Source organism: Caretta caretta, chromosome 6 (genome assembly GCF_965140235.1).
Source record: "Caretta caretta isolate rCarCar2 chromosome 6, rCarCar1.hap1, whole genome shotgun sequence".
NCBI lineage: Eukaryota > Metazoa > Chordata > Testudines > Cheloniidae > Caretta > Caretta caretta.
This window is the reverse complement of record NC_134211.1, coordinates 24,888,117-24,904,213: the sequence shown is the minus strand read 5'-3', so window position 1 is coordinate 24,904,213 and position 16,097 is coordinate 24,888,117. Positions and strand designations below refer to the sequence as shown.

Genomic DNA, 16,097 nt, shown 5'->3' with positions numbered 1-16,097 from the left:
GCTCTGATTCAGCAGGTCCCTGTCTCTCTCTCTCTCACTGGGTCTCACCCCTCAGATTCTCTCTGGTCCTGTATAGCCCCATGTACTGCCAGGACCTCTTAAATAGCCAAATGGGAGCTCCTGTTCTAGCACAGGGGAGCTGGACCTACTTAATTTATTTCATGTCATCCTGTGACAGAGTGACATGAAAATATGCAGGAAAAATCCCCCCACCCCATCACAACGCTCATCAAAACAATTTGGGGGTTTTTTTGTGACAAATATCTATATTAATTTGATATACTATTTTTCTTGTAAATCTAAATTTCCCCCTCCCATTATGTCTGAAATAAAAAATGCCTTTAAAATACCCTATTTATGTAGTGGAATTACTCAAGGCCAACGGTATGCATCTCTGAACGATTTCTTGTCTCATAACACTGTTTTTTTTTTAAAATCTCTTATCACAAGCATATTTTGCAAAGGCATCCAAGCTGGGATGTTGTGATCTTGGCCTCCTTTCTGCGTTGATTAATGCTAAACATTTTCTTACGAAAAAGTCACTGTGTGGCAATGTTAATACCTTTAGCTAGAGCTACGGAAAATATACAAAGACCATGCAAAAATCCTTTTTACAGCCTTCTCAGTGCACTCAGTACTGATGGGCAACACATTCACGATTGCAGGCAATGGCCTCTCAAATACAGGCTGACAAATGGGTGGTGATTATGTGATATTAATAGATCATCTTTTAATGACCCATCCAGGTGACCCTCACAGGAATTTGAACTGCTGCAGACTTGGGATGCTCAGAACACATTTCCCAGGCCAGTTGTAACCTGCATTAACCTAGCGTGGGTCTTTGTTTCCCTCTAGTCTAATCCTGCCAAAAAGGGTAGTTTTTCAGTCCTATTTTGAGGTCTGAAGAAAACAACCATGCCAGGATTTAAAGAAATTGTTCTGTGTGTCACATCAGAAGGGTAACAATTTCTTCCAATACCATACGAGTTCTCTAAAAGATTGCTCACAGAATTATTCTAATCATTCATCTCTAACATGGAACTAACTTAAAGGCTTTGATGATTACTCTGCGTACCCAGGTTCTGGGAAATTATTAATTGGAGTCTTATTCCATTTGACTTCTTCAGAGCTCACGTTACAGGTAGCAATAACTCTTAATGAAGCTTCTGCATTTCATTGGTTGGCTTTAATCACTAAGGAAATAAAGGCTGGTTCCAAATAGAGTTACTAACATTTTAAAACCATAGTAATTAAGCTATCTGGATTGTTTGGCAAGCTAGGTTCAAGCAAACTATATCTATTTGAATATGGCCAAATGTATATTCATGCATCCAGGAACAAAGTATGTAGGGTGCACATACAGGATGGTGGGCTTTGAAAAGGACTTGGGAGTCACGGTGGATAATTAAAAGCTCCCAGTGCAACATGAGGAGCAAAAGGGCTAATGAAATCCTTGGATATATGAACAAGGGAACATCCAGTAAGAGGAGGGAGGTTACATTACCTCTGTAACTGGCACTGAAGTGACCACTGCTGGAATACTGTGTCCAGTTCTCGTATCCACAATTCAAGAAGGATGTTGATAAATTAGAGAAAGTTCAGAGAAGAGTCACGAGAATCATTAAAGGATTAAGAAAGCATACACTCAAGTAGCTCAATCTGTTTAGTTTAACAAAGAGACTGTTAAGGAGTGATTTGGTCACAGTCTGTAAATACCTACTTGGGGAATGAAATTTGATAGAGGACTCCTCAGTCTAGCAGACTAAGGTATAAGATGATTCAATGGCTGCAAATTGAAGTTAGACAAATAAGGAATGGAAATAAGGTGCAAATTTTTAACAGTGAGGGACCACAGGAACAATTTACCAATGGTGAATCCTCCATCCCTAGACATTTTAAAATCAAGATTTAGAAAAAAAACAAAAAGATATACTTCAATGAAATCCTGTGGTGCAGTTTACAGGATGTCAGGCTAGACGAATATCACAATAGTCCCTCGTGCCTTTATAATCTATCAAAAAGTGTTCTGTTGCTTTAAGAGTGAACTGTGCTCTCTCATTACAGGAAAAAGTCTCATGGTCATTCATCCTGTGTTGTTCTCCTGGCAAACTAGTTTTAAAACCACCCACCATGATTATCGCCCTAAAGGGAAGAACTAGTAGAATCAACCAGATCATAATCCACAAAACGTAATGTTTAATATCACCCACATTCAATTCATTGACCAGGTGCCACTGCAGTCTAGAGCACTTCAGGATTACAAGGATTAAGCAGAGGTGAAAGGTACCACGGGGAACTAAGCATCAAACTCTGACTCATCAGCTTCTTCAGTCAGTAGACCACTTTGCAAGGGAAAGATGATCTCATTCCCCCCTCTGACAATCCCACTACTTGATTCTCAAAATGGTACATTCCACATAGACCACTGTGGGTTCATGGTCCACAGTCTGAGAACAACTGTTCTTGTAAAGATGGTCTTCCAAATGAGACCCAGTGCAATATCTTTCTGAGTTTACAGATAACATGAAATGACGACTCCAAGAGCTGCAAACTGACCCTGATTCATTCATTTCAATGTGGTGGCGACCCAAGAATGATATTCAAGTTGATGGTTTCACTATTTCATTGCTGACAGTTTTAACAAACACATTAGCTGGATGTTTCCATCTCCTGACTATCATTGCCGATAAAGGAAAATTCAGAGTGGCCAGAACCTATCCTCAATCTTTTTGCAAAGCTCCCAATTGACATCAGTGGGAAGTAGAACTGGCTGAAATTGAAAAGTTTTTGAGACAAAACATGGGTTTTGAAAGGAGCAAACATTTTGGCAAAATGTTTATGTTCGTCTATGTTTTTTAAAGAAATTATTTGAAACAAAATCTCCCCTCCCCCCCACCCACCCCCAAGGTGTTTCTTTTTGGTAGCAGTCATTGCTATAGGATCACCATCTGATGACTGATTCTTGGTATTTCTTAGTAAGAAACACTTACCTCACTGTTGTTGGTGTATCTCCAGAACGCAGCCTGTATCAGTGCACAGAAAACAATGGCAAAACAGAAGAATCCCTGAGGATAAAGAGAATGCACTGTTACTTGCAGCATTTCCTCTTAGGGGCTGAAAATATTTATGTGAAAACACAGTAGGAGAATAGGTTTCAGAGTAACAGCCGTGTTAGTCTGTATTCACAAAAAGAAAAGGAGTACTTGTGGCACCTTAGAGACTAACCAATTTATTTGAGCATGAGCTTTCGTGAGCTACAGCTCACTTCATCGGATGCATACCACGGAAACTGCAGCAGACTTTATATATACACAGAGAATATGAAACAATACCTCCTCCCACCCCACTGTCCTGCTGGTAATAGCTTATCTAAAGTGATCATCAGGTTGGGCCATTTCCAGCACAAATCCAGGTTTTCTCACCCTTCACCCCCCCACACAAATTCACTCTCCTGCTGGTGATAGCCCATCCAAAGTGACAACTTTTTACACAATGTGCATGATAATCAAGTTGGGCCATTTCCTGCACAAATCCAGGTTCTCTCACCCCCTCACCCCCCTCCCAAAAACCACACACACAAACTCACTATCCTGCTGGTAATAGCTCATCCAAAGTGACCATTCTCCCTACAATGTGCATGATAATTAAGGTGGGCCATTTCCAGCACAAATCCAGGTTTTCTCACATCCCCCCCCACCCCCATACACACTCAAACTCACTCTCCTGCTGGTAATAGCTCATCCAAACTGACCACTCTCCAAGTTTAAATCCAAGTTAAACCAGAACATCTGGGGGGGGGGGTAGGAAAAAACAAGAGGAAATAGGCTACCTTGCATAATGACTTAGCCACTCCCAGTCTCTATTTAAGCCTAAACTAATAGTATCCAATTTGCAAATGAATTCCAATTCAGCAGTTTCTCGCTGGAGTCTGGATTTGAAGTTTTTTGTTTTAAGATAGCGACCTTCATGTCTGTAATCGCGTGACCAGAGAGATTGAAGTGTTCTCCGACTGGTTTATGAATGTTATAATTCTTGACATCTGATTTGTGTCCATTTATTCTTTTACGTAGAGACTGTCCAATTTGACCAATGTACATGGCAGAGGGGCATTGCTGGCACATGATGGCATATATCACATTGGTGGATGTGCAGGTGAACGAGCCTCTGATAGTGTGGCTGATGTTATTAGGCCCTGTGATGGTGTCCCCTGAATAGATATGTGGGCACAATTGGCAACGGGCTTTGTTGCAAGGATAAGTTCCTGGGTTAGTGGTTCTGTTGTGTGGTATGTGGTTGTTGGTGAGTATTTGCTTCAGGTTGCGGGGCTGTCTGTAGGCAAGGACTGGCCTGTCTCCCAAGATTTGTGAGAGTGTTGGGTCATCCTTTAGGATAGGTTGTAGATCCTTAATAATGCGTTGGAGGGGTTTTAGTTGGGGGCTGAATGTGACGGCTAGTGGCGTTCTGTTATTTTCTTTGTTAGGCCTGTCCTGTAGTAGGTAACTTCTGGGAACCCTTCTGGCTCTATCAATCTGTTTCTTTACTTCTGCAGGTGGGTATTGTAGTTGTAAGAAAGCTTGACAGAGATCTTGTAGGTGTTTGTCTCTGTCTGAGGGGTTGGAGCAAATGCGGTTGTATCGCAGAGCTTGGCTGTAGACGATGGATCGTGTGGTGTGGTCAGGGTGAAAGCTGGAGGCATGCAGGTAGGAATAGCGGTCAGTAGGTTTCCGGTATAGGGTGGTGTTTATGTGACCATTGTTTATTAGCACTGTAGTGTCCAGGAAGTGGATCTCTTGTGTGGACTGGACCAGGCTGAGGTTGGTGGTGGGATGGAAATTGTTGAAATCATGGTGGAATTCCTCAAGGGCTTCTTTTCCATGGGTCCAGATGATGAAGATGTCATCAATATAGCGCAAGTAGAGTAGGGGCTTTAGGGGACGAGAGCTGAGGAAGCGTTGTTCTAAATCAGCCATAAAAATGTTGGCATACTGTGGGGCCATGCGGGTACCCATAGCAGTGCCGCTGATCTGAAGGTATACATTGTCCCCAAATGTGAAATAGTTATGGGTAAGGACAAAGTCACAAAGTTCAGCCACCAGGTTAGCCGTGACATTATCGGGGATAGTGTTCCTGACGGCTTGTAGTCCATCTTTGTGTGGAATGTTGGTGTAGAGGGCTTCTACATCCATAGTGGCCAGGATGGTGTTATCAGGAAGATCACCGACGGATTGAAGTTTCCTCAGGAACTCAGTGGAGTCTCGAAGATAGCTGGGAGTGCTGGTAGCGTAGGGCCTGAGGAGGGAGTCTACATAGCCAGACAATCCTGCTGTCAGGGTGCCAATGCCTGAGATGATGGGGCGCCCAGGATTTCCAGGTTTATGGATCTTGGGTAGTAGACAGAATATCCCAGGTCGGGGTTCCAGGGGTGTGTCTGTGCAGATTTGATCTTGTGCTTTTTCAGGAAGTTTCTTGAGCAAATGCTGTAGTTGCTTTTGGTAACTCTCAGTGGGATCATAGGGTAATGGCTTGTAGAAACTCGTGTTGGAGAGCTGCCGAGCAGCCTCTTGTTCATATTCCGACCTATTCATGATGACAACAGCACCTCCTTTGTCAGCCTTTTTGATTATGATGTCAGAGTTGTTTCTGAGGCTGTGGATGGCATTGCGTTCCGCATGGCTGAGGTTATGGGGCAAGTGATGCTGCTTTTCCACAATTTCAGCCCGTGCACGTCGGCGGAAGCACTCTATGTAGAAGTCCAGTCTGCTGTTTCGACCTTCAGGAGGAGTCCACCTAGAATCCCTCTTTCTGTAGTGTTGATAGGGAGGTCTCTGTGGATTAGTATGTTGTTCAGAGGTATTTTGGAAATATTCCTTGAGTCGGAGTTAATTATATTGGCTTTGGCAGGTTTAATGCAAGTCACAGTTAAAAGTTAACTTCTTTTAAACAACCCTCAAAATCTCAGTCACTTAAAGGGAGCCAGCTACACAATGGTTTTAAAATTCCCTGGCAGGGACCATAACTACACAAGGGCCTTTAAAGGATGTTCAGTGGAAGAGCATGTTGTGTACTATAAAGTTGCTAACCTATTGCTTTAGGTTCTACCAAAAAAAAAGTGAAATTAAGAAATTAGATTTAAAACATGGTTCTATTCTGAAGTGGGACTATGTGAAAATCTGCACCTTCCTACTCAAGAGATCCAAACTCCCCGTGTGTGTTCAGAGCCTGTCCGCTCAGTAGAGAGAGAAAAATATTAACAGTTTTTTTGCCTCAATAACACTGCAGAGCCAACAGCTATGAGAGAATGAGCTGGATTCTATTCTGGCTTGTGCTTCAGAGTTGTTAACTAAGTTCCAACTGCAAAGCCAAGCTGATTCTTACTGACTCCAGTCGGGGTTGTGCAGGTGTAGGACTGCCCAGGTGTAATCAAGGTCAGAAACTGACCCAGAATAGTATGGCTAGTGATAATGATAAAGAAGCCAGAAAGAATACAGGCTGGCTTTCCTATTCTTGATGAAGTTTACAGGGCTGGCTGTTAGAAAAGCCATCTCTTTAGTTGTAGAAACCAAACCAAACCAAACCAACACTATTTGGAGATTGAGTGAAATGTGGGATGCCTGTCATAAGGATGAGACCAATGGATCCTGCTTACCTAAAAGGAACATGACAGTAAAATGTTTAAAGCCCAATGGATCCTGAAGCTGAATCCAGAATTTCATTGAAAGCTAACATTTTGTGAAAAATTGTCAACATTTTAAACATTTGTTCTCTTTTTTGGAAATTTTTCTATGGCTTCATTAAATGGATGTTTTAATTGAAATGTTATAAAATATATCTAAAAAATGTTGAAATTTTTAGTTTACCAAAACCCAGCTTTCAGGAAGAAACAAAAAAAGTCAATGTTGTCAATACAATGTGATAAAAAATATTGATTAAAAATGTCGCAAACTTTTGCAAAAAATGGGATATGTTTCCATTTTGAACCCTGAAAAATGAAAACAGACATTTTCTGCAAAATCATTTTCATGTGTTTTGACCCTTTCTAGCGTGAAGTACTTCACGCTATAACATTGAGAAAGCACCACATACATTCTCAGGGTTTTGTTCTGAGAACAGGATTTCTGTGCCTGTGTTTCTGGACTCAAGATTTCCCTGTTTACAAGCTAGGCCTGTTTGGGTATGAGAGACTCCAGGAAAACATTGGCGTAGATTATTAAGAAACAGCTTGCATTTTCTATGTACAAAGTTATACAAAAGTGACTATGTGGGCTGTCTTTACACGGTCCATGTGTTTAGTGCGTGCCCAGTCTCCTCTTTTTGTACTCAAAACTGATCAAAACGTTTTCTTTGATGACAAGTGCCCTTTCTGTAAAATAAATGAAAAAATTCTGGTTTCTGACAAAAGCCAAAAAAACTAATTAAGTTTCCTGCTTATTTATATGTGGTATGCTTTGGTGCTAACAACTTGATATTACTGACCTACACCTTAGAGCTTGCCAGGTTCCCCCAAAATTCCTTCACTATGGGATAACTCCATCCAGCAATTGGATATTGTCCTCCTATTCCAGCTTTTTAGTTCAATTCATTCTGGACCATGAGTATCTACTCTTCCAAGCCACTCCTGTCTAAATTAATAAAAGCTCAAACCAACATAGACATAAAGGAACAGGTTTCTTCCTTTGTTTCCTCCCCTGTTGACATAAGTCTGTTTTTCTATATTGTGGGAAATGAACTAAAGATTTGTGAACCAGTTCATATGTTTGTTATTGTGACCAAGGGCAGGTCTATACTACGGCAGGGATCAATGCTCTGAGCTCGATCCACTGGCAGTCAATTTAGCGGGTCTAGTAAAGACCTGCCAAATCGACTGCAGATCGCTCTCCAGTCGACCACTGTACTCTACCCGCAATGAGAAAAGTAAGGTAAGTTGATGGGAGATTTTCTCCCATTGACCCCCCGCGATGTAGACCCTGCGGTAAGTCGACCTAAGGTACGTCGACGCCAGCTATGTTATTCATGAAGCGTAGCATAAGTCGACTTACCATGGTAGTGTAGACACAGCCTAAGTCAAGGTCCCCCGCCTCAGTTGAATCCTGACAAATACATAATTGAAATCAGACTGGCTCACCTGTCTGTTAGTATTGTTAAAACAGGTATTAGAATTATAAGAATGTGTTTAGACTTCATGGAATGCTTGTCAATTGCTGACTGCATGCATTAATTTCACTTAACATCTGTATCCCATATTATATAACGTAATATTTGAGTGTTGCATTGTAAGCCCTGCAACTGTATCAATCACCAGACAGGAGAGAGACATTAACTAGTGTAAAGTGCTGATCTCTAACAGAATGTGTTACATCCTGGCCAACAAGGAGGCCCATCAACACCAGATGGATTAGAGTGGAACATTAAAGAGGACAAAAAAATTTGTTGTTAACTCTCATCCCTTCCCCCCACCCCCCCACCATGAAGATGAGTCTTGCAAGTGAATTCCTCCCATCAGCTGAGTTTGCAGCTCAAAGCAGGAGGGAAGGTAGGGAATAAAAACTCCTAACAAGAAGGAACTCTGGGCCTGTCTGCACATAAACTGCTACAGCAGCACCTCTACAGCTGCACCACCGTGGTGTTTCAGTGGAGACTTTCCCATCAGCGTAGGTAATCCACCTCCTAAACAGGTGATAGCTATATTGATGGGAGAATTCCCCTGTCCACCTAGCGCTGTCAACACCGCGGGTTAGGTCTGTTAAAGGTATGAAAAATCCATCCCTGAGTGACACAGTTAGAGTGACAGTTATGCTGACCTAATTTCCTAATATAGATGAGGCCTGTATCTTTATGCTGCTCGGACTCAGGGCGGCGGGTGGCGCAAGCATTACTAGGTAGAAGCAAAACCTCGGTTAGCCCTAAAGGACTATATAGAGCAGGGGTCGGCAACCTTTCAGAAGTGGTGTGCCAAGTCTTCATTTATTCATTCTAATTTAAGGTTTTGTGAGCCAGTAATACATTTTAATGTTTTTAGAAGGGCTCTCTCTATAAGTCTATAATATAGAGCTAAACTGTTGTATGTAAAGTAAATAAGGTTTTTTAAATGTTTCAGAAGTTTCATTTAAAAGGAAATTCAAAGGCAGTTCTTATCAGTTTAGTACGATCCTTGCCCTTGCTTTTCCTTGCTGAGTTTTTCAATGTCTGGCACGTATTTGGATACTTTAAGTTGCACACAGGCTTCTGAGTGATCAGTTGTTAATCGGTTCCACGAGGGACAGAGGACAGATTTCATGTGTGAAAATACCTGTTATCACAGGTATGTGGATCCAAATGCTGAAAGCATTGCAAACGCAATTTTCTTCAAACAGTTAAATTTCACTGGCAGGGACATCCAGCAGGTCAGAAGAGCGGCCCCATGATCTCTCTCAGTAGCTTTAAGTGCAGTCTGCAGATCTCCAAACTTTGATGCCCACAATTCTGACCTTTTTAACTGAATGAGCTACATTTCAAAATCTTCAACACTCTTCCACTCAAATACAGACAAATCCAAGTGGCTTTCGTTGAACTTTTCAGGTTTAATTAGAAAAGAAAGCATTGGGCCAAATCACTGAAAATCTTGAAATCTGTCAAAAAATTCTGATTCCAGTTCTTGCATGTACATTCCAATCTCATCGACACTGACAGTGCAACATGTCAATAGCTCTTTTATGTGTTGGAAGTAGCAGAAAGTCAAAGTTCGAATATCCCGAGAAAAAACTGCTGGTTTTACAACACATGCCTTCCAGGTTTCATAAAGATCCAGAACCGTTTGCCCTGAACCCTGGAGACGGAGGTTGAGTTCGTTTAAGTGAGCGGTGATGTCAGTTAGAAAGATGAGCTTACACAGCCATTTGTCATCATCCAGTTCGGGGTAGTTTTGTCCTTTTTCTGACAAAAAGGCCTTGATTGCATCAAAACAGTTTACAAAGCGCAGCAAACCCTTGCCCACAACTTAGCCACCAAATGTTGCTGTGACGTGAAATGAACGGACATCTAACTTTGCTCTCTTAGGAGCTGACTTTTTGTCAAATGTACCCCTCAACTTAGAGTGAGAAAAAAATCGTGACAGACGGCACGCACAACATCAAACGCAACAGGCTGTTCCACGTGACGTGATAGTGATGTAAGCAGCAAATCAGGACTTAAAAATATCCCAGTACAGTGGCACTGCAGCAAATTTTAATCCCCCACTTGCCCCTGTCTGCACCCCTCACTGCACCAGGCTGGGGCAGTGGGCCATAGCTGGGGGCAGCTGCAGAGCCCCAGGCTGGCGGCCAGGACCTGGGGCCAGCAGTGGAGTGCCCGGGACCAGTGGCTGGGACCTGGGGCTGGAGGCGGGCTGAGTGGGGGCCGGTGGACGGGACTCCGGGTGCCAGGGGGCCAGCAGTAGGACCCCAGGCCAAGAGCAGAGCCCCTGGGACCGGTGGCCAGGACCCAGGCAGTGTGAGTGCCACTCAAAATCATCTTGAGTGCCGCCTTTGGCCACGTGCCATAGGTTGCTGACCCCTGATATAGAGCTTGGTTTTCATAGACACTTCTATTTCTTTTTGAAATTTAAGATTGGAACTCATTTGTGTGTGTGTATGTTTACCTGCTTTAACACTGTATATAACTCTCATTTCCTTTTCCTATATAGTAAATCTTTAGATAGTTTATTACAGGATTGGCTACAAGCATTGTCTCTGGTGTGAGATCTAAAGTGCAATTGACTTGGGGTAAGTGGCTGGTCATTTGGGATTGGGAGTATTGCTGTGATACTTGGTGTAAGTGACCATCTATCACAAATATAAGCTTCTTACCTGAGTGACAAGACAGTTAACAGGTTTCAGAGTAGCAGCTGTGTTAGTCTGTATTCGCAAAAAGAAAAGGAGGACTTGTGGTACCTTAGAGACTAACCAATTTATTTCAGCATAAGCTTTCGTGAGCTACAGCTCACTTCATCGGATGCTATAGCTCACGAAAGCTTATGCTCAAATAAATTGGTTAGTCTCGAAGGTGCCACAAGTACTCCTTTTCTTTTTATGAAGACAGTTAAGAGTACTGTATGGAACGGTCTGTGTCATGTTTAGGCTGTTACAGCACCTCAGGAGTTTACACATGATCACTGGTTGGTGAAATCTTGTATAGAACTTACAATCAAATTTGGGGTTTGTGCCCTGGTTTGTAAGAGTCTGCCCTGAGGTTGGCACTCATGCTTTTGAATTACTGCAGGACAGCTTGACAGTTATAACCCCAGGAATGTTTTTCACGAGATTATGTTTCCTGACTTGCAACTCTTCTCTGCCTGTTCAAGTTCAGAGACATCAGGCTGGATTCTCTGGCTTACTCCATTAGCTTTGTGCTGCAGGGATGGAATCTGATCACAACACAATAGATTCCCTTTGACTGTAGGGGAGCCCTCAGTATGTACAGAGCTGGTGTAACTGTTCCTATGCCAGTCACCACACTGTGAGCAGGGAAGGCTGTGGCCAGAGCATCGTTGGGGACCCTTACCAGCTGCTAGTAGAAAGAGCAGCCTTCCATAACTAGTTCCATTGTGGCTTCCTCCCCTCTTCTGCACTGAGCGAAAATTCAGTACAGCAGAGAATCTGGGCCATCATTTGTTTTTAAGGAATTAAACGATAATCATGGGGAAGAAGGGGGGGGAAAGATAGCCAGCCTTTCTAAACCTCAGCCATGCAGTGCATTAGCAATAGCTAGTCAGTTGACTACAACGGCCCTCAAAGCAGTTTTTGCAGCAGGGCTCAAGCACTAAAAAAGAAGAGCCAGAACTCATGATTTCAACAAGAATACGTTATAACAGTACCTGAAAGAGGCTTTTAGGAAAATTCCAATATTTTTAGCATGAATAATCATTGGTTTACTTTACAGTTATCCGAGTACTGGAATGCTGCTTCGGCTCCCCCCAAAAGTGCCAGAATCACTCATGCACTGTTTTATGGTCAGTTTTCAGGGAACAAGCACACTTTGAACTGGCCAGATGAGGCTTGATTTTGTTATTAATAAGGCTTCCAAGAAACAGGTACATACCTTTGTTCAGGTAGGACTATGCACCTCTGTAAACCAATCCAGTGCTCTACTGACCTGGATGAATATGGCAGAAGATGATGAAGGGAGTGGACTTTGAAAGAATTTGATATAGGACAAATGCAATCTATATGTTTCACTTTGATCAAGTTAGAGTCAGTCTGGACAGTGGATATTGCACAAATTGCTTGCATTTCTCCTTCAGGCCTAGAGATGGCAGATTCTCTGTAACTTGAAGACTTTAAATCAGGGGTGGACAAACTTGCTGACCTGAGGGCCACATCTGGATATGGAAATTGTATGGCGGGCCATGAATGCTCACAAATTTGGGGGCTGGGGTGCGGGAGGGGGTGAGGGCTCTAGCTGGGGGCGAGGGCTCGGGGGTGGGGCCAGAAATGAGGAGTTCACAGTGTGGGAGGATACTGTGGGCTGAGACCGAGGGGTTCAGAAGGCGGGAAGGGGATCAGGGCTGGGGCAGGGGGCTGGGGCGTGGAAGGGTGTCAGGGGTGCAGGCTCTGGGTGGTGCTTACCTCAAGCAGCTCCCAGAAGCAGCGGCATGTCCCCTCTCCGGCTCCTATGCAGAGGCACAGCCAGGCGGCTCTGCACACTGCCCCATCTGCAGGCACCTCCCCTGCAGCTCCCATTGGCTACGGTTCCTGGCCAATGGGAGCTGCGGGGGCAGTGCTTGGGATGGGGGCAGCATGCAGAGCCCCCTGGCTGCCCCATGCATAGGAGCCACAGTGGGGACATGCTGCTGCTTCGGGGAGCCGCGCAGAGTGGGACAAGCCCCTGACCCTGCTCCCTGGTTGGAGCGCCAGAGCGGGGCAAGCCCCGGACCCCGCTCCCCGGCAGGAGCTCGAGGGCCAAATTAAAACATCTGGAGGGCTGGATGTGACCCCCGGGCCGTAGTTTGCTCACCCCTGCTTTAAATCATGATTTGAGGATGTCAGTAACTCAGCCAGAGTTATGGGTCTATTACTAGAATGGGGGGCGTCAGATTCTGTGGCCTGCGATGTGCAAGAGGTCAGACTAGAGATGATCCATGATGATCCCTTCTGACCTTAGAGTTTATGAGTCTATGAGAATAGGTCGAAAATGCACAGTATTACTGACAATATTTCAGGCTCTCCAGGGCAAGTATCTGACACCATGGATTGTGAGGTCACACAGTGTCCAATAAGCCGCTGAAATATTATAACACACCAGACTTTCAAAGCCTAAAACTATAAGGCAAGTAGACAGAAATGCTGTCATGTGTCAATACAAAAAGCTATACAATGTGATAGCTTGGAGAAGGAGGCTCAGCTATAGCAGTTAAACTTCCCTATGGACTAGCCACCACTAGCTCTTGATTTCTTTGTAGGCTTTAACAGAGGAGCCAAGAGAACCTGCACGGGGAGGGTGACCCACGTGTGTCCCTTTGCTAGTGGAATCAAAGCTGGGAATCACAGCAGTGACTGAACTATCTGTTGACAGTGGCTGCAAGGAACTGCAACAGTGTGCAGAATATGTGGGTAGAGCCCCGGAGGAGTGATGTCATGGCTGTGAGACAGAGCCAAAGACAACACTGCCTCTCTATGCTCTCCTTTCTGAAGGGACAATTCTCCACAACTCCCCACAACTGGATCATAGCAACAAACCGACTGTACAGTGGTGAAATTTTAACCCTTGAAAGTATAAGAGAACCGAAGTCAGGAATGAAATCTAGAGGAGAGATTGAGAGGCTGTTCCAAGACCTGTTCCGATAACTACTCACTAGAGCTGGTCACATTTTCCACATTTTTTTCCACAATGAAAAAAGGACACTTTTTTTTTTTTAAACAACCCACCAACACTTTTCGTGAAAGATTATCAGCTTTTCCTGTTTTTTATGACATTTTCCAAGGTATTTTAACTCAAATTTTTACTTAGTACCAATATGAAAATATGGTTTTCAGAAAATGAAAAAAAAAAGATTATGAAAAAGGTTTCATGAAAAATTTCAATAAAGATACTGAAAAAAATTCATAACCTCCCCACCCCTGCCAAAATTGGTACATTTTCAATGCTGCCAAATGGAAATAATTTCAAAATGTGGCACAAAATCAGTTTCTGCTTTCCCCCCAAACTATTATACTACTCATAAAAATCTCTCAAATGTATCAGATTATTTTGTAGTTTAACACCCTTCTCCACATCTCCCACCATGTCTGCCCACTCCTTTGCCTGTCTGTGTCTGCTCTACCAGTCTTTATTTTATGTAATTTGTTGCCAGTACTGAAATTTGTACCCTGTTGGGAGATCTCCCTCCATCCAGGCTAGATCTGTAATTACATGACTCCTAGAAGTACTCGTAAATGAATTACAGGCTGCTTGTTTATTTCCTAGCCAGAGGGTTTGAGGGTTTATAATTGTATTAGAAGGTATTCTTAAAAACAAGTAGCTGTACTTAAATACAAACAGCCAAGTTTGCCTCTTCTTCACACCCCCCAGAATCTAAGACGACTGCTATGAGCTTGTTGCAAGATGATGCAGTACATTTTCTTATATGAGATGTAGCACATTCAGCCCCATCAAATGCTGTCACTGAGCTAATAATCAATTACTCCTTTATGAATTACCTTGTTTTCATTCTTGCTGCAAGGAACAATTTGTCTTCTGTAGACTTGGCAGAATCCATAGAAATGTTTTCCAGTCCCCTGACTGGCCTATCTTTTTATCTACCTTTCTCACGTTCCCCGTTCAAATACAAAGCTTACTGGACTTCACCTTAACTTCTCATTCAGTGAGGTCAAACTCAGATCTTATGCTGCACACAATTAGTGGCCCTGTCCTCAGTTGTGATGGGGCTGCTTTGCACCACTCAGCTAACGCAAAACACCACCAGAACTGGCAGAACCAGCCTCAGGACGGTCACTCTGGATTAAGGAGAATCCTCTGGTGGCAGAGACTGCGTTCAACTTCCTACAACCCACTGTAGCCAGAAGAGGGGCTGCCCCATGCCCTAGCAATCTCCAAGAGCTGTAACAACCCCTTGGGGATATTGGAAGCTATAGTAAGTTAGACGTGAAGGCTACTCTTATGCCAGGTGACCGGGCCCAACACAGTGGCCCAGGATCAGGGGAGTGGGTAGGCTGCCTTCAAACTATCCTTGCACTCTTCCTCCTGCACTGTGGTTGAACACTCCTTGACCACAGTCAATATATTTACGGTACAGTTACATTAACCGGACTTTTATTTCATGACTTGTTTAATGTGTGCAAAAGAAAAAAATCACTCCCCCATTCTTCCACTGACAGGAAGCAGTATTCTGTTTTTCTCTTTCTCCATATCTCCTAAGAAGCTGATGAGCTCTGTCTGCATGAGAAATCAATGTAGTGCTCTCTGACTGAATGCAGCAAGAATTCTGTGTAGTGCTGGCTCTACCTGTGTCAGTTTCTTAGGGAGGCTGTGCAGCTTTAAATCAGCCCAAGTAGACTGATTTCTTATTGCTGACTGGTGCATAATTGATGTAAGTACAGGCTCAGCCTAGGAAGCAGATGACTGCTAAAGCAAGGCATCGAAGTGCACTGCTGTACTGTTATGAATCCCTAACACACTTGCCTACAATTACACATCTGGGAGCAGTAAAGCGAACAGCTTATGCTAAATGCCTGCCATAGTGGTACGTCACTCTGAACTACACTGAAAAGCTGAGCTGGATCAGACAGGGACTGAGGATTTTTCTTCTTGATCACTGGGCTGGAACCAGTCTTTGGAATACAGTTTACTGGTCCTGAAAACATTCTGTTCTGGTCTAGCAGTGTTTCCAGCCCTAGAACGTTCAGTTATTGGATTTTTAAGATGCACCGTTCTCATTGCCATATTACTTTCTTTATTTTTCTCTCCCTTCCTCTGCACTTCTGACAAAACTTCAATACCCAGTATCTCGAACTGCTAGAGTCAGAGATTTTTACTTTATACTAGCCCTTCTAGAGAGACTGCTATTTCCTTTCCTCCTTCATTTCAATTCTGACATGGCTTCGGACGCTACCAGAATGACAGGACATTTAGATTCACTGATCTGTAGT

General features: G+C 43.4%; 1 protein-coding gene across 6 annotated transcripts in view; it reads right to left on the bottom strand.

Annotated features, from left to right (window-relative positions):
• The window catches only part of TSPAN32 (tetraspanin 32), a 76,225-nt gene that overhangs the window by 47,946 nt on the left and 12,182 nt on the right, over window positions 1-16,097 (bottom strand). For 3 of the 6 annotated variants that reach the window (XM_048855492.2, XM_048855493.2, XM_048855498.2), the window contains exons 4-5: window positions 8,037-8,087; window positions 2,991-3,065 (exon numbers count right to left, since the gene is read on the bottom strand). The exons of 1 other annotated variant lie outside the window; for it this stretch is intronic. In XM_048855492.2, coding sequence (XP_048711449.2) covers window positions 2,991-3,065; window positions 8,037-8,087 — 126 coding nt within the window. The remainder of the gene's footprint in view (window positions 1-2,990; window positions 3,066-8,036; window positions 8,088-16,097) is intronic. 2 more of the 6 variants (XM_048855494.2, XM_048855495.2) reach the window with 1 other exon arrangement.